Source organism: Artemia sp. Qi Xiang Cuo, chromosome 10, assembly GCF_049724085.1.
Source record: "Artemia sp. Qi Xiang Cuo chromosome 10, ASM4972408v1, whole genome shotgun sequence".
NCBI lineage: Eukaryota > Metazoa > Arthropoda > Branchiopoda > Anostraca > Artemiidae > Artemia > Artemia sp. Qi Xiang Cuo.
In genome coordinates, this window is record NC_142803.1 from 66,312,941 (window position 1) to 66,337,471 (window position 24,531).

A 24,531-nucleotide genomic window follows, 5' to 3' on the forward strand; every position below is an offset into this window, starting at 1 on the left:
CCAATATCACATCTTCACCTTTACTTTATTCCCAATCTGAGCGTCACAAGTGGTAAACCACTCATGGATTTATACTACCCCCGTATGTGGTGCGTGTCCACACTAATCTATATACCTTTGAATACCCCAGTGACGATGGACTCTATGTATCTTAAATGAATTTCACCCGCTCTTAGGGGGAATTTAGCGGTTAAAATTGCTTGGGAATCAAATCTTTATATGCCATTTATACCTAGAGGTTTATACCGAAATAACCACAACTCAACTAGAACTTTTTTGCAAAAAATGCCTCGCTTGTGAAAACATTAATTTTCATATCTTACTTTCCGCTGAATAAGTTTGGAAGTTATAATTCAGGGTGAATGGACTCTTTGAGCCGTCAAGGCTAAATTGGTTGGCACGTTGGGAATCCTTTGTCCGAGCTCTAAATGGGTGCCTAGAGAAGGTGTGCAGGAAGGGTGTGGGAAAGTAGAGGATGGCTACTGCTCTCTTTCCATTCTCTTCATATTTCACCTTCTCTAAATGTTCCACTCCTTCCGCCCCCCCCCCGAACTATCAAAAATGCTTATATTTTCCATTCAAATTTGAGCTTGTACGATTTTAACCGTAACACCTCAAAATTATATGTGAACATTCAAACCCAAAGTGAACTCCTGCCAATCCTGAAAAGACATAAATCATTTCCAAAGGCGAAAAGACGTTTGGAAGATTGTCTTGAAATGATCTTGGTGCTCTAATACTAGTTTATGTCGTTCTGCATTACCCCTTGTCAAGAAATATGCTGTACCAGTTGCATCAAATGAGATATCAATGCTTCCTATAGAAGTCAAGATGATGCCTCGACAATAACCACGCTCAACCTTATCACCTTTGTTATTACTAAGTTTTTACTAAAATCGCCAGGCACTTCCCCTTTTTCAATGATCATATTTATAATCATAATCTGATCTAATCATAAATCGTTATTTATCTCTAACTGTACAACCATCATATCTATGACACTTATTCACCACGCGTAGCCTTATTATTTGTCAATGTTTTTAGTTTCTTCTATAATACTTCCTCCCAAAATAAATCTTCCTTCACTCTAAAAGTGGCATAAACTTTTTCATTTGCTTCAGTATCATTTCATGTAACTTTATAACATTCTCACAATGTTTTTTCCATCACTCTTTAACTCTTTCCTTATAACTAATTGTAGCCCTGTTCCTGTCTTTGACTGGGACAAGTCCAGATTGACTATTCCCTCTCAGTTTTTTAACGTGCCAATACAATATTTGAGTATTATGCCACCTGCCTGTATCTTCCAGGTCTTAAGCAGTTTTATCCAAAGCGTCCACTTCACACTTCATTAATTTATATTTTAATGCTTCTTTACTTTCAGTACTTACCTCTTATTTTATAAGATCTGTCACTCAAATACCCTCTATGGTAGAAGCAATTATTATCATCTAGAATTGAGCGTTTGCGCAACAATCATAAGTAATTATAAAATACAGTGATATAGTTCCTGGATTACTTTCCACACTTTCTTTTTTCCGCACTTTCTGTTTTATTGGATTTACAGCAATTTCTGTTTTACAGATTAAGACATTATCAAGGCTAGCAACAAAACAGCTATAGCAGTTGTTTTTCAAACAGTTCGTGGTAACGAACTGTAAGTAAGGAGCGACCCGGCTCAATAGTAACCAAAATTCTAAAAAACGGAATTTTGATATCAATAGATACATCAAAAGAATCAAATTTTTATGCTGATTTTAAATATTCAGGTTTCATCAAGTTTAGTCTTACTCATCAAAAGTTGGGAGCCTGAGAAAATATGCCTTATTTTCGAAAAAAGGAGGAAACAGCCCCTAAAAGTCAGAGAATCTGAAGGAAAATAACACCATCAGATTCAGCGTATCAGAGAAAACTACTATAGAGATTTGAAGCTCATATCTGCAAAAATGTAGAATTTCGTATTTTTTGTCAGAAGAAAGATCACGGATGCGTGTTTATTTGTTGTTTTTTTTTCCCAGAGGTGATCGTATCGACCCAGAGGTCCTAGATCATCGAGAGAGGGCCCATTCGAAGGGCAATTAAAATTTCTAGTGCTCTTTTTCAGTGGCAAAAGAAAATGGAGGGCAACTAGTCCCCCTCCAACGCTCATTTTTTCCCAAAGTCAGCCAATCAAAATTTTGAGATAGCCATTTTGTTCAGCATAATAATGTTCAGCAACTTAATTCCCCACAGTCCTTGGGGGAAGGGCTGAAAGTTATGAATTTTGCCCATTGTTTACATATAGTATTGGTTACTGGGAAGTATACAGACGTTTTCAAGGGGGATTTTTTCTGGTGTGGGTTCGGGGAGGGGGTTACGTTGGAGAATCTTTCCATGGAGGAACTTTTCCTGGGGGAAGGGAATTTTCCAAGAAGGGAATTTCCCACCATTTAAAAAAAACGATCAGAAATTAAATAAAAAAACAAAAACAAATTTTTTCAACTGAAAGTAAGGAGCAACATCAAAACTTAAAACGAATAGATATTATTACGTATATGAGTAGGTTCGCCCTCGCTTTTTACGCTAAAGTTTTTTTAGTACTTTCAAAAGAGCTATTTATTCTAATTAAACGGCCTTTGTGATTCTAGAAATTTCTACACTAGATAAGAAAAAAATTTCTTCCACTAGAAAAATACTTCGTCTGCCCAGCCTTGAAGTATAATACAACCAAATAAAAAATATTTTAAATAAAAAATCACTAGAAATGCTCGGTATCGGAGTTTTAGCTTATCATTTCTATTTGATTGAATGTCAAGTTAAAATTTTCCAATGTTTCTGAGGCATATTTCAGGTGCCACAGTTATAATACTCGCGCGGGAAACGAGCTGTCAGCTCCAATTGCCATCGATGCAATCTAAAGTTCTGCTTTATTTATCTAGAAATAAAATTATGGAATAACAATGATAGCACAATTAATAAAATAAAAAAGGTTTGATTAATTTAGAAATAAAGTTAAGGAAAAAATCTACTTAATTATGAGTTTCAATTTATTACTTGAGTCTTTTTTGTAGTGGTTGTTTGAGTTGTGTGCAGTTTTTCAAATTCTGAAAGATTTTCTCAGTGATTATTTTAAACTAAAGTATTCAAAATATATTTCTGAGAAATAGATTCCACATACAATTTCCAAATGCATAAACTTGTGGAATTTTCACAGGGGAGCACAAATCAGATAAAAATGTTTCTGTTTTTTTTTACACTTCTTGATTAATACGAGGAAGGCCTTCTGGAATTCAAAATATGGATTGAAATTTGAGATCAGAGTCGCTTTTCTAGCTATTTCTACCGTTGCAGAAAGGAATTAAAAATCTTTTTCACTTCCTAATTTTCAGATCTCATTGTGATTTCTAAAATAATTTGTACTACATCCTCGTTGTTTAATTATTTCATTATTTTTTGTAAGAATTCTTCTTGTAGATATTATTTCATTTCGATCAAATAACTATGCAGCCACAAATATAAAATTGAAATATAAATAGAAAATACACAAAAAACTCACTTTTTCACTTTCTAATTTGTAATTATTACACATTCATTTTAAACAAAAGTATGGAATAGGCCTTTTTATCTTAAGCCAAACAATATGCGCTTCGAACAGATAACATTTTCTGCATTTATGGAAATTACTCTACAACATCACTACTCCCAAAAGACTTATTCCACTCTAGATAGCCACGCAGATCTGCTTCAGAAACGCTCGCCCGGACTTGACTCAAAGCAGCTTTAAAATCTTCGAGATTCACAGGTCGCACCTAAAAATAAATTATTTACTGAAATTAAACTATTAATTTTTATTTCATAATTTTTAATTATTTCATAATTTAATTAATTTATTTTAATTTTAATAATTTTATATAAACATAATTTTAACAATTAAATTTGTTTCATAATTTAATTATTAATTATTGATTTTACATAATATGAAATTAATTAATTTTAATACAGTTATCTCTTTATTTATAAAGACTATGATCTATAAGGGAAACAATTATAAGTGTTCGTTCCTTTGTATAAATAATAATCATATAAATTATATAGTATTCATCAACAATAAAGAGGCATCAGAACTATTCTTTGTGAAAATCTGATCTATAAGTAGAAGTGTTGACATTAGTAAGGGGAACAAAGCTGTATGCTTGAGGGATTTTTATTTGTCCTTAATCCAATGCCTGATTTTACATTTGGAACTATCACACCTAATATGATGCATTCCAAACAGTTCGTGGTAACGAACTGTAAGTAAGGAGCAACCCGGCTCAATAGTAACCAAACTCTAAAAAACGGAATTTTGATACCAGTAGATACATCAAAAGAATTGAATTTTTATGCTGATTTCGATTTTCAAATATATAAGTTTTATCAAATTTAGTCTATCCCATCAAAAGTTACGAGCCTGAAAAATGTGCCTTATTTTCGAAAAAAGGGGGAAATGTCCCCTAAAAGTGATACAATCTTAATGAAAGTTAAACCATCAGATTCACCGTAACAAAAAACCCTACTGTAGTTTTTTCAAGCTCCGATCTACAAAAATGTGGAATTTTGTATTTTTTGCCAGAAGTAAGATCACGGATGCGTATTTTTTTTTTTCAGGGGTGATCATATCGATCCAGTAGTCCAAGAATATCGTGAGAGGGCTCATTCGAACGGAAATTAAAAGATCTAGTGCCATTTCGAAGTGACCAGAAAATTGGAGTGCAACTAGTCCCTCTCCCACGCTCATTTTTTCCAAAGTCACCCGATCAAAATTTTGAGATAGCCATTTTGTTCAGCATAGTCGAAAATCTAATAAATATGTCTTTGAGGATGACTTAGTCCCCCACACCCCCACAATCTTCTGGGGAAGGGCTGCAGGTTATGAACTTTGCCCATTGTTTACATATAGTATTGGTTATTGGGAAGTATACAGACGTTTTCGGGAGGGATTTTTTCAGGAGGAGGATTGGAGGAGGGGATTACGTGGCAGGATCTTTCCATGGAGGACATTTGCTGGGGAAAGGGACATTTCTATGAAAGGGGACGCCGGATTTCCCAGCATTATTTAAAAAACGATCAGAAATTAAATAAAAAAATAAGTTTTTCAACTGAAAGTAAGGAGCAACATTAAAACTTAAAACGAACAGAAACTATTACGCATATGGGGGGGTTCGCTCCCTAGTCAATACCTCGCTCTTTACGGTTAAGTTTTTTTCAGTGCTTTCAAAAGAGCTATCTATTCTAATTAACGGCCTTTGTGATTCAAGGATTTGTGATTCGAACAAAATTTAATCTTTAGCGCAAAGAGCGAAGTATTGACTAGGGGGCGAACCCCCTCATTTACGTAATAATTTCTGTTCGTTTTAATGTTGCTCCTTACTTTCAGTTGAAAAAACTTGTTTTTTTTTTAATTCAATTATTTGACAGGTATTACGGTAATCTCCACTAAATTTAGGGCATATATTGGGCACAGCTGTGGTAAAAAAACAACATCTGAAAGAAGCCATATTTGACAGTATATAACATCTAATTACCTTAGCATTACTTAGATGTATATAACATCTAATCACAGTATATAATCATCTAATTAAATTATATGTAGATTTAGGTGAAATATCAAGTTTCATATCAATTTTATAAGGTTATTAACATATTTCGGCATAATTTCAAATCTATAAATATTTTACCTATAATTAATCTAATGGATCTTCAAGCTTCTCTGGCTGTCGCTTTTCTGGCTGTCGGTGAAGTTTGGCTCTTCCAATAAATGGAGGGATCATAAACCAATAGCATACTCAAGTTTCATTTGGGAGTTAATGCATTTAGCATTTCTTTTATGGACTGTGCCGTAAAAGATTAGCTTAAATACATTGATAATACAATACAAGAAACCGAATAGCTAGATTTTTATTCTAGGTTATAAAGCGACCCAGCCGCATTGCAGCAAAAAATAATTCATCAGTCTGTAACAATTAGTAACCATAATTGTTGATTAAAATGAGGAAATCAGTGACACGCCTAGTACACCAAAAATTGTAAAATATTAGACAGCAACTAGTGTTATTTGAAGTAGTATTGTCAAGTTTTCTTTATGGGCTAAATATGCCCTGGAAAAAAGAGCTAAATGGGCTAAAGACACCTTAAATGAAAGAGCCATCCATTTACTGACAACCAGAAAAGATAAGATTAGTTAGGGGGAAAATATTTAATTAGACATGATGCAAAACTTTATAAAATTAGCGTGAAACTCGATATTTCATCAGAACTTTTTTCATAAGCTTCGTTTCCGGATCACAAGTAAAAATGCACAACACCATATGTTGTTATCGCGTCAAAAAAAGGGATGACTTTCAATCACGTCCAGTGTCAGTACAAACATTTTCACGGGCTATTTGCTGCAAAAACGTTAGAAGCCTTGGCATCATTTTAGCCTCACATTTTCTCATCTTAAGATTCAGCAGGTAAAATTTGCCGTAATCGAATTACCGATTTTTTCGACATTTTCATTTGTTTTTGACGTTGAAGGGCATCCTTGCCACGAATCAACCTTCAACGTCTTTTCGGCCATCTTTAAGACGCTTAAACCATTCAAAAACACGTGCCCAAGATAAACATTCCCCACTACACAGTTGTTTTACTAAATTATAAGTTTCAGTAGCAGTTTTTCCAAGTTTAAATTGAAACTTCAGCATAATTCGTTGCTCAACTATCACACTAGCCATTTTATCAGTCTAAAGAAAACAACATTAACACGAACGTAGGCTTTCACTAAATGGTGTTGTTTACAGAAGCGAGACTAACTGCATACTAAAGTAAAGAATATGTTCACACTAAACAACTATTGGTCAATGGTGGTTGACGCATGACTCCTTGATTCGCAGCAGTATCAGTCTCGTTACTTAATAGCCACAACTATTTAAAAAAAAAGAGTAATGCACGTGCCACATCATAGTCACATTTGTCGGTAAAATCAAAATTACGTTCGACATCAGCGCCAATTACATTCGCCGTTCGTTATTTCTCGAGTTGAACATTGTTCAACTTTCAAACATAAATTTCTTGACTGATCAATCAGAGTCTTGGTTGAAGGCACAATTTTCAAAACTAGAAAAGATGGAAACTTAGAACAGTGTTTTTTCTATCTGGGAGAGGAATCTGACAAAAATTAAGAAGACTTAGTGATAGTAAAAAACAGTTGGACACAAAATACTGTTGGTGTAAACTCTTTAAACTAATTTCATGCAATTTTAATTTTTTGCTTTTTAAATACAAGTGTGACTCTAAAATCAAGAAAATTGTCTTTTCATTCATGATACTTGGCTTTCTTTATCGTTAGATGTGACTATGATGTGGTACGGGCATAAAATCATAGAAGTTGCTAAAAGTGTCTGAGCATGGATAAGTGTATTGGGGATGTTGGAAAGATTGGCAATATTTGACCACTGTCATCACTGTAGCTTCTAAATATTCTAATCTTAGTTTGCAGACTTATGCTCCTATTCTTCCAAACTTTTTTGAACTGTGAAAAACACCCTGGGCATTGACTGTTTTATTTTTAACATCTTTACTGCTCCCACCGTCTTTACAAATAATCCTACCAAGGTAAGTGAAGCTGCCCCCTCCCCCTGATCAATTTTTTCGTTGCCCAACGTCACCTTTTCCTCTTCACTTATTCCTAGCCTTAGTGACTTAGTCTCCATTATAGTAATTTTCAAATCTATTCTAGAATCCTGAACTCGCAAAACCTCTAAAGGTTCATTCATTTTGCTCAGACTTTCATCTGGGATGCTTAAATCATCAGCATAATCCAAGCCCAGGAGACTTTTTCCTCCCCATTTGATTCCGTGGTCTCCCATTGCCTTTCCTGTGCCTTAAGACAAATTCCTTCAAAATAATCCGTATAAAGGGTGATAGAAGACAACCTTGCTTAACTCCTGATTTGATACAAAACCAGCTGCTAACCTCATTTCCTACCTTAACCGCAGCAGTGTTATTCTCGTACATAGCACTAGTCACTTGATGTGTTTGTCTGGTATACCATACAATGCTAAAACCTTTGCTAAAGCTCTTCTATAAACAGAGTCGAACGCTTGTTCATAATCTATAAAACTGAGGACCAAAGGTGTTTGAAAGCGTAGACACTTCTTAATTATTAACCTAAGAGTGAAAATTTGGTCGAGATATCCCCTACCCGTCCTACAACCACACTGTTCATCTCTTACAACTTTGTCTATAGCATCTGTCAGTCTAAAAAGTATCATATTACTAAGTAATTTGCTACCTACAGAGACCAGATTAATGCATCGATAATTACCACACTCACTCTTATCACCTTTCTTATACAGTGGTTTAATTAAGGTTTTCTTAAATTGGCTAGGTACGTGCCCTTTTTCAAAAATCATATTCACAATTTTCAGTAGCTTATTTCTAACCTCAGAGCCACCATATTTAAGAAACTCGTTTACCACACTATCAGCACTGTCGCTAGCTCCTCCTCAAAAAACAAATCTTCCTTCACATCCAAGGTATCACAAACTTTTTTATTTTCCTCTATATCTTTTCCTGCAACTCTATCTCGGTTTAGAAAATTCTCAAAATGTTTGTCCATCCTAACTCTTTCCTTATCACGAATTGTGGCCCCGTTCCTATCTTTAACTGGGACAATTCCGGATTGACTACTCCCTCTGAATTTATTGACATGCATGTACACTATTTTACTATTATGCCGTTGAGCTGCATCTTCCAGATCCTCGGTAATTTTATCCATGGCCTCCACTTCACACCTCCTTAGTTCATATTTTAATGATTTCTCCACTTTCTTTACATTCCTTTTGTTTTCATATGATCTATCATTCAGATAATTCTTGTACAAGTCCCTTCTCCTTTCAATGAAGCATAAAGCCTTTTCAGTAATTTTCTTAACAACAGTCCTAGCTTTCTTCCCTAAGACACCTTCAGCAATTTCACAAATAATTTTCCTAAAAATATTACAACCATCTTCCATATTGTCAAATTTTAAACTCTGAAGTTAAGTATTCAACTGTTCCTGGAAAGTTTCTCTCAAATTCTCATCTTGGAGTCTACTAACATCATGATTTCCCGGGAGGAAATCATGAAATTTCAGCTTTAAATTAACCCTAGACACTACTAGATAGCGATCTTTTCTTTTAACGTTAACAACAGCTCCCATATATACCTTAGTATCTTGTAATGATCCTGCCAGTCTCAGGTTTACTATAACATAATCAATAAGGTTAGCTGTCTTACCATCACTTGAATACCATGCTAACTTATGAGCCATTTTGTGACCAAACACCATATTGGTTATAACTAGATTGTTATACCGACAAAATTGTAAAAGTCTGTATCCGTTACTATTTTCGTTTCCTACACCATATTTACCTAGGCTAGGATAATATGTAGGATAATAATATCTAGGATGCGATTTCTAATATATAAAATTCAAAAAGTTTTCAATTTTCAACTCACAAAACCTTAGGGGCTTCAGAAATTTTTGTGATTTCTGAAAAGGAGAAAATTAGCCCAAAAAGGCAAGTGATCCCGATGAAAATTGCATTCACAAAGTCAGTATATAAGGAATCCTATTGAAGAGGTTTCAAGCCACAGCATAAGTATTATACAGTATGGAAAATTTGGTTCAGAAATGGGACCCATCATAGCGCACAGATTGGGAAGTTTCCCAAAGTATCACAGAAATAGCTTCAACAGGTTTCATTTCCATCGCAAAGCACTAAAAATTTGTTATTGCGCACGCGTGAAGGCACAACGAATCTCGATTAATTAATCATTTATTAAAACTATAGCGTCAAGAAGAAGAAGAAGAAAGCTGGATCTTACTTGATCTGGAGAGATGTTCTCTATTTGACTAAAAGGAATGGACCTTATTGGCCCCAAAGCAGCCTCTCGACATAAATTAGCCACATCTGCACCAGAGTATCCTTTCGTAAGTTGGCCAATATCATCGACGTCTTCCTTAGATAGATCATTGCTCTCCTTTTTCATCATATTCATTACCAGCTGACGACGCGCCTGAAAAGGGTAGTTGAAGCCAATTTTTATAATAAAAAAAGACAGATTCGGATTTAACCATCAACTATATACGGTAGAGTAGAAAGATATTCCTCTAAGCTCTTAAATTGTTGTTGTTCACCAGTTTTGTCATACAACTTATACTGCCGTATAACTGGTAATTGTCGAGTTTTTTCCTTTCTCATTCTTCGCTCCTTAATGCACTATTGTTATGCATTGAAAAAGGGTATAACATGAATTATTAGTATAATTATATATATACATAAGAATTTTTTACTACTTCTATTAGCAAAAACTCAACACAGAACAAAGCCATCTGCTACCAACAGGGCAGCGCAAACTTCTCTAGCCTACTTAGAAGCTTTACTTTTTTCTCTCTCACACCAAATGCCCACTTTCCTTTCAAATTTTTTCAACATTTATAAATCCAATCACAAAGCGACTCAAAATAAAAAGTGTCAAATTTTTTGAAACAATTGTGGTAGAGCCCCACAATTAAAAACTTTGAAAACCCAAATTGTGTTAAAACTTCTCCATCATCTCACTCTTTTCTATTTCTTAACCACTTCCCTTTAAAATTTTTTGATTATTAGCAAGTTAAATTGAAAAGCTAAAAAAGTTAAAGCGATTTAAATGGATAAGTATCAATATACGGCTTACTAAACAAAACAAAAAGAACAAAAATAAAGAAAAATTAACTCCAACCGTATTATTTCCAAATGCCAAAGCAGGATATGGACCAGAAACTGGAAAACCAATCCACGACTGCAATAAAAATTCCATATACTCAAGATGGGAATGTTAGAGTCGTCGCAGGAACCAGCTGAATTATTGCGGTGCACGCTATTATCGAAAAGAGAATATTTACAGAGATTTTAACCTTAGGCTATTCTTATAGCCATAGAACTGTCTTGAGAAACTCAAATTCAGAACGACTCAAAGTTACTACTACCATGATCTGGAATGGCTCAGTAGCCACCTCGGGTTGCCACCTTTGGGTCTAAGTTGAAGAAAAGCATAAGCTACGGGTATGACTGAGCGCAAACTATACCTCTAGTGATATCGCTTTAGTTTGCACTTCTGGGAACCCTCTTCACCAAGGTATATCCACCTAAACTTGGGATATTTATAATCTCAAATAAATGTATGAGGTATAAATCTCATTATTTCAGCCCCCTAGCCTTCAACTTGGGGAAAGCAAACACTTAGTAGGACAAAGAGAAAAACTTATTAAACAAACTCACAAAACATGCTACTTAAAAGTCCCTCAACCTACTTTTCAAGTTTTCACTGCCCGGTGTACGCTCTGGCGTTTTAGCTAATCGTGGAGTGAAGATCTATGAACCTTACCAAACCTAACCTTTGAACTTTACGCCATTTATGCTCACGTAGCCAAGTTCATCCAATTTTTATTTTAATTTTAGAATGGAGTATCTGACGCATTTCAGTCTCTAAAATTTATCCCCCAAAATGTATCCCCTAGGGTCAGACCTAGGAAAACTTCCCTGATGATCTGACCACCTATTATCACTATCAATATTTGAGTTTGTGTTCGGGTAACAATGTCAACTGGTATATAGGTTGCTCTTTTATTACCTGAGTGGCGGATTCTCCTAAATTACAATAGCCCCCCCCCCCCAAAAAAGAAAATGTAACTGTCTTAAGAAACGGTTTCTAGATTATGGCTAGGACACCCATATCCTAAATCAAATAAGATGTTTTTAATTGGTAAGTATTTGCAGAATGTCTGAAGGGTATTTTTATAGGCTTAATTAATCGAAGTTTTTGGAAACGTGGGTTTCAATAGCTGCCAACACTAGTTGGGTCCCAGGAGGGGACCGACCTAAATCTTCGGAAACACAGGTTCAAATCAGTGCCAGCACTGTTTGGGTCACGGTTGCCAGCAGTATTAATCTAACACCGATTATGATCTAAATGAGACTAAAAATAGAGACTGGTTATTCTTATAGCCTGAAAATGCCTTGAAAACTCAGATTTGGAATCGATCAGAGCTACTAGTACCTCGACCTGGAATGAATCAGTAGCCAAACTTTACCCACCTCCAGTTACAACATTTGGGGCCAGTTGGAGAAGGAAATAAGTCAGGGGTATGACCGAACAGAAATTATAACTCTAGTGAAATCACCTTAACTAGATAAGTTGTACATCTGGATACTCTCTTCGTGAAGGTACACCCATCTAATCTTGGGAAGCTCATAATCCCAGAGAAAGACACCACGCATAAACCTCATCACTTCAGCACTTTAGCCTGTAGCTAGGGAAAAAACAAATACTCAGTAATCCTAAGAGAAAAACTTGCTTATGAACAAAGTCACAACAATTACTACTAAGTCACACATTTTGTCAAAAACTCTAATCTTTTGTGGTTCGATCATTGAATCAGAGCTAAATTCTCTCAACTTAAGTGACAAAGATAATTGAAATCTTATAGTACCAATGGCATTAAAATGAAAACATTTTTTTGCTCCCTGGTTCCATCTTAGGTCCATTCATACCCGAAAACAGGGATTTTCAATTATTTTTCTTTTAGTTATTAAACACTTATTAATATTCTGCTGTTGTGTAAAATTTTTCTTGGTTGCCATACTAAATCGTGAAAAGAAATAAGCGGAAGCTTTCCTGTTTACAAAACAAGCCGGACCAACAAGTAGTACCGCCCCACTTATCTCATTGTCATCGTCAAAGATTAAAACCATCATTAGTACAATACAACCTTTTGCTGTCCAACAAATATATCCTAGTGGGAATGTGTAAAAATTAAGTAAAAGAAAGCAAGGATTCTATTGATCTGTCAAAGTCAACTATAGGGATGAATATAACGAAATAATATAGCTAAGTTGATCCATCTGTCAGGGGCATCGTTTGGGGATGGCAAGGGGGGGGGGCAGTTGCCACCCCAATATTGTGGAGAAAAAAGTATTATACATCCCATGTCGTTTGACTACTATCCAGATATGGACCCTTCTTGCCCTCCCCCCCGATAAAAATGCTGGAGATTCGCTCCTAACTTCTGTAAAGGTTTTCCTGTGGATAAGTCAAATAACTAATAATTTGAAGTGTTTAATTTGGAATAACTTTTGAAATAATTATATTAATGCATAGCTTAGACTTTATTAGCATTGAATTATATCAGCATTATTTTCAATTCATACTCAATAACAAGATATTAGGGTTACATTCTTACACAACTTTACCCATTCAACAATTTTGTTTTTTTTTCTTACCCAGATTACCACCCATCAATAGCAGTGTTTGTATTATGCAACAGAAATCATGTAGCAGACTTACTAGAGCTCCATAAAAATGCACATTTTCCCTCATTTTCTCATGATTTTTCAAACACGTTCCTTATTTTCAAACTCAGTGCCCGCTGTGTGTTAAGCTTCATGACTGCACATCAAGATCTTTTTCACTGAAAATTAAGTTCCCAGACGTATATGGTTGTGTAAGTTCCAAATTAAACAATTTAACTAATCACTTTTCTTTTTTAGTGTCTTTGGTACTTCAACAGAATCTTAGAAAATTATCCGCAAAGTTGATTAATTGTAAAAAAAAATCAGTTTTTATCAAGTCGATTTTTAAATTGCTCTTAAAATTTCTTACTTCTAATGCAGGGCTCCCACGGTGTCAATAAAGTTAATAAACTGTTTTCATCGCATAAAGCTTGTTGGCTTTATTGTTGTTGGGAAAAACTTGAACTTTATCTAGCTTTTTTAAGAAAGTCCGCTAAGTTCAGCCAATAGAGGAAAATTTGTGGAAAATTTAAAATAAACAACATAAGTGTCTACATATATAATAGTGCATACCTGTTTAAATATTTTGCTTGGTAAAATGATAAGGGTTAAAAAATAAAAAAAATATTTAAGTATTTAATATTTTCATTTCAAAAAATATTTTCTTTTCAGGCTTACTTATTAAAAGAAAAAAGAAATACTTAAGAACATAGTTTCAGGTTCATGTCTCCATGGACAGGAACTGTCTGTTTCCTCAGCTCCATGTCTGATTAATTCAGTTATTTGCTATAAAATATCAATCCCACTTTCTAGGGCTATAACGAGAGAAAGGTTGAGTTGGCTAGGGCACGTTCTGCGGATGAAGGATGACAGGTTGCCGAAAATTTTCCTTTTCGGCCAACCGTCTAGGGCTAAACGGAAAGCAAGTTGTCCTTTTGGCGTGGGAGGATGTCATAAAGAAAGATTTAAAGGAAATGGAAACTTCCTGTGAGGGTGTAAAGAGGGAAGTTTTGAATAGATTGGGACGGAGGAGGAGCGTGTGTAGCTGTATTGGCCTCAGGCGGTTTTATTTAGCATTATTGAGTTGTTAGTAGTAGTAGTATTTGCTATAAAAAAAAGCTGTGAAGTCAAAAAGATGAAATTCTTGTACGAGAGGGATAAACTTTATTGTGTGCGATTTCACGAAAAACTTTATTAACTGTGGTGTTACCTTGAAAGCCCTCCATATAAGGCCTTACTTAATGAAAGCCCTCCATATGAGGCCTTACTTAATGAAAGCCCTCCATATAAGGCCTTACTTAATGAAAGCCCTCCATATAAGGCCTTACTTAATGAAAGCCCTCCATATAAGGCCTTACTTAATGAAAGCCCTCCATATAAGGCCTTACTTAATGAAAGCCCTCCGTATAAGGCCTTATTTAATGAAAGCCCTCCTTATACGTCCTTAATTAATGAAAGCCCTCCGTATAATGCCTTATTAAATGAAAGCCCTCCATATAAGGCCTTAATTAATGAAAGCCCTCCATATAAGGCCTTATTTAATGAAAGCCCTCCATATAAGGCCTTACTTAATGAAAGCCCTCCATATAAGGCCTTACTTAATGAAAGCCCTCCATATAAGGCCTTACTTAATGAAAGCCCTCCATATAAGGCCTTACTTAATGAAAGCCCTCCATATAAGGCCTTACTTAATGAAAGCTCTCCGTATAAGGCCTTACTTAATGAAAGCCCTCCATATAAGGCCTTATTTAATGTAAATTTAAAGTGCTCAACAAGTGAAAAAATAATTATTTGTTGACACTCTCATGAGAGTTATGACAAGCTATTCCTTTCACATGACAAGCAAAAAGCTGTGTGCGGTTTGGCAATATTTGATAAATAAGTGAGTCCCTGAAAGTTAAAATGACATGCAAGTACTTTAAGAGTACAAACCTCAAAATCTGGAAGAGGTATATACAAGCGTTTAACCAAACGTCTCCGCGCTGCCTCATCCAATTCTTGTGGCCTATTAGTAGCACCAATAACAAGCAGCTTATCTTCACTGCTAGTAGCAGCACCATCGAGCTGTACTAAAAATTCTGTTTTTATACGTCGTGATGGCTCATGCTCTGAATCACTTATTTGACTAAGCAAAGAATCAATCTCGTCTATAAATACGACAGCTGGTTGATGTATCCTGTAAATAAATCATTGAATACATAAATTACATTTTTAGTTTGGGATCGAACAGGATATGGTTTTTTATTGATACTGTGCAAAATTTTAAAACTCTTACTGTATCAGGCGAAAAGGCAAATAAGACTATTTACCTTATAAAACTTGTAATATTACAACAAGTCTAGAGCTATAACTTGCTCAAAGAGGAAAAGGTAGATTTTTTTTTATTGGATTCCTTTGTCTCAGACATTTCCATTCACCGAGTTCGAATTACGAAACGGTTATGAGAGGCGTGTAGACTTTATAATAGGTTGGGAGTAATGGATGTACTACTACTACTAACTACAACTAACAACTCATCGCAGCATCAAGCCGCCTGAGGCCAACACAGCTACGCACGCTCCTCCTCCACCCCAATCTATTCAAAGCCTCCCTTTTTACACCCGCCCACGAAGTTCCCATTTCCTTTAAATCTTTCTTTATGACGTCCTCCCACCCCAGACGGGGACGACCTGCTTTCCTTTTAGCCCCAGATGGTTGGCCGAAAAGAACAATCTTCGGCAATCTGTCATCCTTCATCCGAACAACATGCCCTAACCACCTCAACCTTTCTTTCATTATAGACCTAGAAAGCGGTATTGAACCACATTTTTCGTATAGCCTATTGTTTGAAATACGGTCAGTCAGCCGGGTACCCAGAACAATCCTTAAGCAATTTCTCTGGAAAACATCTAGCAAATCTTCATCCGCTTTTCGGAGCGTCCATGCTTCAGAGCCATATTTGACCACTGTCATCACTGTAGCTTCTAAGATGTATATCCCTTAAAATCCAAAAGGAGCGACGGGGTAACGATAACCAGCCCATCCCCCTTAGAACTGCTTAGTTTTTTCACTAAATCATATAAAGTTCATAATGATCCAAACTTTGTTACAATGATCTTAGCTTAAAAAAAATCCTTCTAATTCAGCAATTTTCAACTAATTTCAATTTTCAGCAATTTGTAATCTTCCGAGTGACTGATTGTGCCTCAAACAGTAGGCTGTACAAAAAGTGTGGTTTAATCTCACTTTCTGGGGCTTTAATTAGAGAAAGGTTGAGATGACTAGGGCACGTTGTGCGGAGAAAGAATGAGATTGACCAAAAATTGTCCTTTCGCCAAACCGCCTAGGACTAAACAATAATCAGTTCATCCCCGGTTGGGGCGAGAGGATGTCGTAAGGAAAGATTTAAGACGAACAAATGAACCAGAACACGCCTTCTGTATGTATGTTGTCAAAAGGGTGTAACAGCAATATCTTAGGAACAGTTTGGTGTGTGAAGTTGAAAATGACAGGACTTGTTGTGAGGGCTATTGAACTGACCAAACTGAAATATTGAGAAAACAGATACAAAAGTCTGGATATTTCGACCTGGATTTTGAAGTACGTGCTTTTTATGTTTTGATCAAAAAGCACGATGGTAGGTAATTAAACATTCTAAATCGAGTGTTTGCAATTTGTTTAAATGTTTAAAATTGAAAGCAATCACGGCAATTCACGCTCATAAATGTAAAAGAAAGCTCAGTTATAGAAAAAAAGCTACTTCTATTTGATTCTTACTTATTTTATTTCTATACTGCTATACTGCTTCAATGTACAAATACTGAACAGACACTGGTGATCAATGAGATCAGAAAAAGGAGATAAAGCTACTAGAGAAACAAGATCAATATGAACAAAAGACGCCTCCTACACGATATGTTTTGATAGACCCCACCCGGTCTTGGAAGGCGGAGAAAAGAGCGCAACACACTAAGCCAGTCCCCGGAGGAAAAGGTAACAATTCTTAAAACTACCCTGAATTAGCTGTTGTTCCCTGGCAAAAGATCACCTGAATTGGTGGTCTACTGTTGCTACCTTATGCACCTCAAGACGTGGGATGACCTAAGTAAGTATTACAGTTCTAAATATTTTCGTTTAATATATTCTTGCGGCAATGGAAAGTAATATATCTCAGGCTGATATAGATCTGTAATCACAAGGCTGAAAAACCAGCAGGCATAAGGTAATTTTCAGGACAAGCCATATGACGTGTGCAAGAGCCAATAGGCTGATATAGATCTATAATCAAAATGCATAAAACCAGCAGGCATAAGGTACTTGTCAGGACAAGCCAGATGACGTGTGCAAGAGCTAATCGGCTGATATACATCTATAATCAACAGGCTGAAAACCAGCAGGAATAATGTCATTTTAATGAAAAGCCATATTACGTATGCAACAAACAATTGGATGATATATATATGTAATTAAAAGATTTAAATCCTGCAGGCATAAGGTAATTTTCAGGACAAGCCATATGACGTGTGCAAGAGCTAATAGGCTGATATAGATCTATAATCACAAGGCTGAAAACCAGCAGGCATAAGGTAATTTTCATGACAAGCCAGAAGACTTGTGCAACAGCCAATAGGCTGATATAAATCTATAATCAATATACTTAAAAACAGCAGGCAGAAGGTAATTTTCATGACAAGCCATATGATGTGTGCAAGAGCAAATAGGCTGATATAGATCTTTAATCACAATGCTGAAAAACCAGCAGGCATAAGGTAATTTTCAGGACAAGCCATATGACGTGTGCAAGAGCCAATAGGCTCATATACATCTATAATCAAAAGGCTGAAAACCAGCAGGCATAAGGTAATTTTCATGACAAGCCATATGACGTGTGCAAGAGCCAATAGGCTGATATAGATCTATAATCAAAAGGCTGAAAACCAGCAGGCATAAGGTAATTTTCAGGACAAGCCATATGACGTGTGCAAGAGCAAATAGGCTGATATAGATCTATAATCAAAAGGCTGAAAACCAGCAGGTATAAGGTAATTTTCAGTAAAAGCCTTTTGACTTGTTCAACCGCCAAAAAGATTATTTATATATATAACCTACCGACTGAAATACTGCAGTCATGAGATTATATTCATTATAAGACATATGACGTATGAAACAGCCACTTAGATGATATATATCTATCACTTCATGACTGAAAACCAGCAGGGCGTCGTTAATTTTCAGTACAAGCCATATGACTTGTGCAAGAGCCAATAGGCTGATATAGATCTATAATCAAAAGGCTGAAAACCAGCAGGCATAAGGTAATTTTCAGGACAAGTCATATGATGTGTGAAGAGCTAATAGGCTGATATAGATCTATAATCAAAAGACAGAAAACCAGCAGGCATAACGTAATTTTCATGACAAGCCATATGACGTGTGCAAGAGCTAATAGGCTGATATAGATCTATAATCAAAAGGCTAAAAACCATCAGGCATAAGGTCATTTTCAGGACAAGCCATATGACGTATGCAAGAGCCAATAAGCTGATATAGATCTATAATCAAAAGACTGAAAACCAGCAGGCATAAGGTAATTTTCAGTACAAGCCATATGACGTGTGCAAGAGCCAATAAGCTGATATAGATCTATAATCAAAAGGCTGAAAACCAGCAGGCATAAGGTAATTTTCATGATAAGCCATATGACGTGTGCAAGAACCAAAAGGCTGATATAGATCGATAATCAAAAGAATGAAAACCTGAAGGCATAAGGTAATTTTCAGGACAAGCCATATGACGTGTGCAAGAGCCAATAAGCTGATATAGATCTATAATCAAAAGGCTGAAAACCAGCAGGCATAAGGTAATTTTCAGGACAAGCCATATGACGTGTGCAAGAGCCAATAGGCTGATATAGATCTGTAATCACAAGGCTGAAAAACCAGCAGGCATAAGGAAATTTTCAGGACAAGCCATATGATGTGTGCAAGAGCTAATAGGCTGATATAGATCTATAATCAAAAGGCTGAAAACCAGCAGGCATAAGGTAATTTTCAGGACAATCCATATGACGTGTGCAAGAGCCAATAGGCTGATATAGATCTATACTCAAAAGGCTGAAAACCAGCAGGCATAAGGTAATTTTCAGGACAAGCCATATGACGTGTGCCAGAGCCAATAGGCTGACATAGATCTGTAATCACAGGCTGAAAAACCAGGCATAAGGTAATTTTCAGGACAAGCCATATGATGTGTGCAAGAGCCAATAGGCTGATATAGATCTATAATCAAAAGACTGAAAACAAGCAGTCATAAGATAATTTTCAGGATAAGCCATATGACGTGTGCAATAGCAAATAAGATGATATAGATCTATAACCAAAAGACTGAAAAAAAGTAGGCATAAGATAATTTTAAGGATAAGCCATATGACTTGTGCAACAGCCAATAAGCTGATATAGATCTATAATCAAAAGACTGAAAACCTGAAGGCATAAGGAAATTTTCATGACAAGCCATATGATGTGTGCAAGAGCAAATAAGCTGAGATAGATCTATTATTAAAAGATTGAAAACAAGTAGGCATAATGTAATTTTCATGATAAGCAATATGATATGTGCAAGAGCCACTAAGCTTAAAAATATCTAAAATCACAAGGCTGAAAACAAGCAGACAGACGGCAATTTTCAGGACAAGCCATATAACGTGTGCAAGAGCTAATAGGCTGATATAGATCTGTAATTAAAAGGCTGAAAACCAGCACGCATAAGGTAATTTTCAGGATAAGCCATATGATGTATGCAAGAGCCAATAGGCTCAAATATATCTATAATCAAAAGGTTGAAAACCTGCAGGCATAATGTTATTTTCAGGATAAGCCATATGACGTGTGCAACAGCGAATAGGCTGATATAGATCTGTAATTACAAGGCTAAAAAACCAGCAGGCATAAGGTAATTTTCAGGACAAGCCATATGACGTGTGCAAGAGCCAATAAGCTGATATAGATCTATAATCAAAGGCTGGCACCAGAGCATAGGTAATTTTCAGGACAAGCCATATGACGTGTGCAAGAGCCAATAATCTGATATAGATCTATAATCAAAAGACTGAAAACAAGCAGACATAAGATAATTTTCAGGATAAGACATATGACGTGTGCAATAGCCAATAGGCTGATATAGATCTATAATTACAAGACTGAAAAACCAGCAGGCATAAGGTAATTTTCAGGATAAGCCATATGACGTGTGCAAGAGCCAATAAGCTTATATAGATATGTAATCAAAAGATTGAAAACAAGCTGGCATAAGGTAATTTTCATTACAAGCAATATGACGTGTGCAAGAGACAATAAGCTGATAAAGATCTATAATCAAAAGTCAGAAAAAAAGAAGACATAAGGTAATTTTAAGGATAAGCCATATGACGTGTGCAAGAGCCAATAGGCTGATATAGATCTGTAATTAAAAGGCTGAAAACCAGCAGGCATAAGGTAATTTTCAGGATAAGCCATATGACGTGTGCAAGAGCCAATAGGCTGATATAGATCTGTAATCAAAAGGCTGAAAAACCAGCAGGCATAAGGTAATTTTCAGGGCAAGCCATATGACGTGTGCAAGAGCCAATAGGCTGATATAGATCTGTAATCAAAAGGCTGAAAAACCAGCAGGCATAAGGTAATTTTCAGGACAAGCCATATGACGTGTGCAAGAGCCAATAGGCTGATATAGATCTATAATCAAAAGACTGAAAACCAGCAGGCATAAGGTAATTTTCAGGATAAGCCATATGACGTGTGCAAGAGCCAATAGGCTGATATAGATCTGTAATTAAAAGGCTGAAAAACCAGCAGGCATAAGGTAATTTTAAGTATAAGCCATATGAGGTGTGCAAGAGCTAATACGCTGATATAGATCTGTACTTAAAAGACTGAAAACCAGCAGGCATAAGGTAATTTTCAGGACAAGCCAGATGACTTGTGCAAGAGCAAATAGGCTGATATAGATCTATAATCACAAGGCTTAAAACCTGCAGGCATAAGGAAATTTTCAGGACAAGCCATATAATGTGTGCAAGAGCCAATAGGCTGACATAGATCTGTAATCAAAAGGCTGAAAAACCAGCAGGCATAAGGTAATTTTCAGGACAAGTCATATGATGTGTGCAAGAGCCAATAGGCTGATATAGATCTATAATCAAAAGGCTGAAAACCAGCAGGCATAAGGTAATTTTCAGGACAAGCCATATGACGTGTGCAAGAGCTAATAGGCTGATATAGATCTATAATCAAAAGGCTGAAAACCAGCAGGCATAAGGTATTCCTGTCAGGACAAGCCATATGACAGTGCGAGAGCTTCACAGGGCTGATGTAGAGTCCATAATCAGTAGGCTGAAAACCAGCAGGCATAAGGGTACTCTTCAGGACAAGCCATTAGGCCGTGGTGCAAGAGCCAATAAGCTGATATAGATCTATAATCAAAAGACTGAAAACCAGCAGGCATAAGGTAATTTTCAGGACAAGCCATATGACGTGTGCAAGAGCAAATAGGCTGATATAGATCTATAATCAAAAGTTGAAAACCAGCACGCATAAGGTAATTTTCAGGACAAGCCATATGACGTGTGCAAGAGCCAATAGGCTGATATAGATCTGTAATCAAAAGGCTGAAAACCAGCAGGCATAAGGTAATTTTCTAGGACAAGCCATATGACGTGTGCAAGAGCCAATAGGCTGATATAGATCTATAATCAAAAGGCTGAAAACCAGCAGGCATAAGGTAATTTTCAGGATAATCCATATAACGTGTGCAAGAGCCAATAGGCTTACATAGATCTGTAATTAAAATGCTGTAAAACCAGCAGGCATAAGCTAATTTTCAGGACAAGTCATATGATGTGTGCAAGAGCTAATAGGATGAAATAGATCTATAATCGAAAGTCTTAAAAACAGCTGGCATGAGGTAATTTTCAGGACAAGCCATATGACGTGTGCAAGAGCTAATAAGCTGATATAGATCTATAATCAAAAGGCTGAAAACCAGCAGGCATAAGGTAATTTTCATGACAAGCCATATGACTTGTGCAACATCCAATATGCTGATATAGATCTATAATCAAAAGGCTGAAAACCAGCAGGCATAAGGTAATTTTCATGATAAGCCATATGATGTGTGCAAGAGCAAATAGGCTGATATAGATCTATAATCAAAAGGCTGAAAACGAGGAGGCATAAGGTAATTTTCAGGACAAGCCATATGACGTGTGCAAGAGCCAATTGGCTGATATAGATCTATAATCAAAAGGCTGAAAACCAGCAGGCATAAGGTAATTTTCAGGACAAGCCATATGACGTGTTCAAGAGCCAAAAGGCTGATATAGATCTATAATCAAAAGGCTGAAAACCAGCAGGCATAAGGTAATTTTCAGGACAAGCCATATGACGTGTGCAAGAGCTAATGAGTTTGGATATAGATCTATAATCAAAAGGCTGAAAACCAGCAGGCATAATGTAATTTTCAGGACAAGCCATATGATGTGTGCAAGATCTAAGAAGCTGAAATAGATCTATTATCAAAATAATGATATCAAGCAGGCATGAGATAATTTTCATTATAAGCCAGATAATTTGTGCAACAACCAATTAGCTGAAATAGATCTCTAATCAAAAGACTGAAAACCAGTAAACATAAGGTAATTTTCAGGACAAGTCATGTGACCTGTGCAAGAGCCAATAGGCTTGAACTGTGTTTTAATTTAGTCTTAATTCCTGTCTTGGACTAGTTTTTAAATGTTTGTCTTGAATCGTAAAATTTTATATTCCATTGCATACAGACAATTTCAAACTCCATCGAGATAGTAAATAGACCCATGAAGTGATACTTTAATATCCCCTTTGGCAAGGGAAAGTATTCAAGTGTTACGTGAAGCTAATTCTCAGATGGCCATCTATGTTTCTAGACCCCCTGTTTCTAACCTGTGTTTATTTTTAGATATTTTGTATATCTTTAGTTCTAGACCTAAATATATAGCGCTTTCAAAATCTTGGCTTTGCTCTTCAATCCTTAGTTTGGAAAGGCATATATCAATTGTAAACTTAAATTAAAAAAAAAATATACTCTTCACGTTAAATTAGAGAGCGACGTTCATATTTTATATTTTTGAAATGTAAAATTTTTTCACATTTTACTACTGCCAACAGTTTAATCCACAGCTCTCTTAATGTAAGGGAAGTATCCCCCCCCCCTTCCTCTTTTTTAATCCAAGTTAATATCCATGCAAAAATTCTTCAAGAATGATAACCATCGATGATAAAGGGCAACCCTTAAAATATTTTTTAGGGAGAGAGGAGGGCCTAAAATTTCAAATTGAATTAATTATCCTCATAGTTTTCAAGAGAATTTTTTAAAAATTCTTCAAGAAGGATAACGATCTGTGATAAGCGGGCAACCCTCAAAATATTTTGAGGGAGGGAGGAGGACCTAAAATTTCAAATTGAATTAATTATCCTCATGGTTTTCAAGAGTATTTTTTAAAAATTCTTCAAGAAGGATAACGATCTGTGATAAAGGGCAACCCTCAAAATATTTTTGAGAGAGGGAGGAGGGCCTAAAATTTCAAATTGAATTAATTATCCTCATAGTTTTCAAGAGAATTTTTTAAAATTTCTTCAAGAAGGATAACGATCTGTTATAAAGGGCAACCCTCAAAATATTTTTTAGGGAGAGAGGAGGGCCTAAAATTTCAAATTTAATTAATTATACTCATAATTTTCAAGAGGATTTTTTAAAATTTCTTCAAGAATGATAACGATCTCTGATAAAGGACAACCATCAAAATATTTTTGTGTGAGGGAGGAGGGCCTAAAATTTCAAATTGACTTAATTATCCTCATAATTTTCAAGAGGATTTTTTAAAATTTCTACAAGAATGATAACGATCTCTGATAAAGGACAACCCTCAAAATATTTTTGAGGGAGGGAGGAGGGCCTAAAATTTTAAATTAAATTAATTATCCTCATGGTTTTCAAGAGAATTTTTTAAAATTTCTTCAAGAAGGATAACGATCACTGATAAAGGACAAGCCTTAAAATATTTTTGAGGGAGGGAGGAGGGCCTAAAATTTCAAACTAAGTTAATTATCCTCATAATTTTCAAGAGGAATTTCTAAAATTTCTACAAAAATGATAACGATCTCTGATAAAGGGCAGCCCTCAAAATATTTTGAGGGAGGGATGAGGT

The 24,531-nt window shown here is 35.8% G+C and overlaps 1 protein-coding gene across 2 annotated transcripts in view; it reads right to left on the bottom strand.

The window, feature by feature from the left end:
- Positions 1-3,491: 3,491 nt before the first annotated feature.
- LOC148948063 (fidgetin-like protein 1) overlaps positions 3,492-24,531 on the bottom strand; it is an 86,403-nt gene continuing 65,363 nt past the window's right edge. The window contains exons 8-10 of one of the 2 annotated variants that reach the window (XM_089095189.1): positions 15,246-15,489; positions 9,868-10,059; positions 3,492-3,788 (exon numbers count right to left, since the gene is read on the bottom strand). In XM_089095189.1, the coding sequence (XP_088951315.1) occupies positions 3,660-3,788; positions 9,868-10,059; positions 15,246-15,489 (565 nt within the window). In that variant the 3' untranslated portion in view covers positions 3,492-3,659. The remainder of the gene's footprint in view (positions 3,789-9,867; positions 10,060-15,245; positions 15,490-24,531) is intronic. The other variant, XM_089095188.1, reaches the window with a different exon arrangement.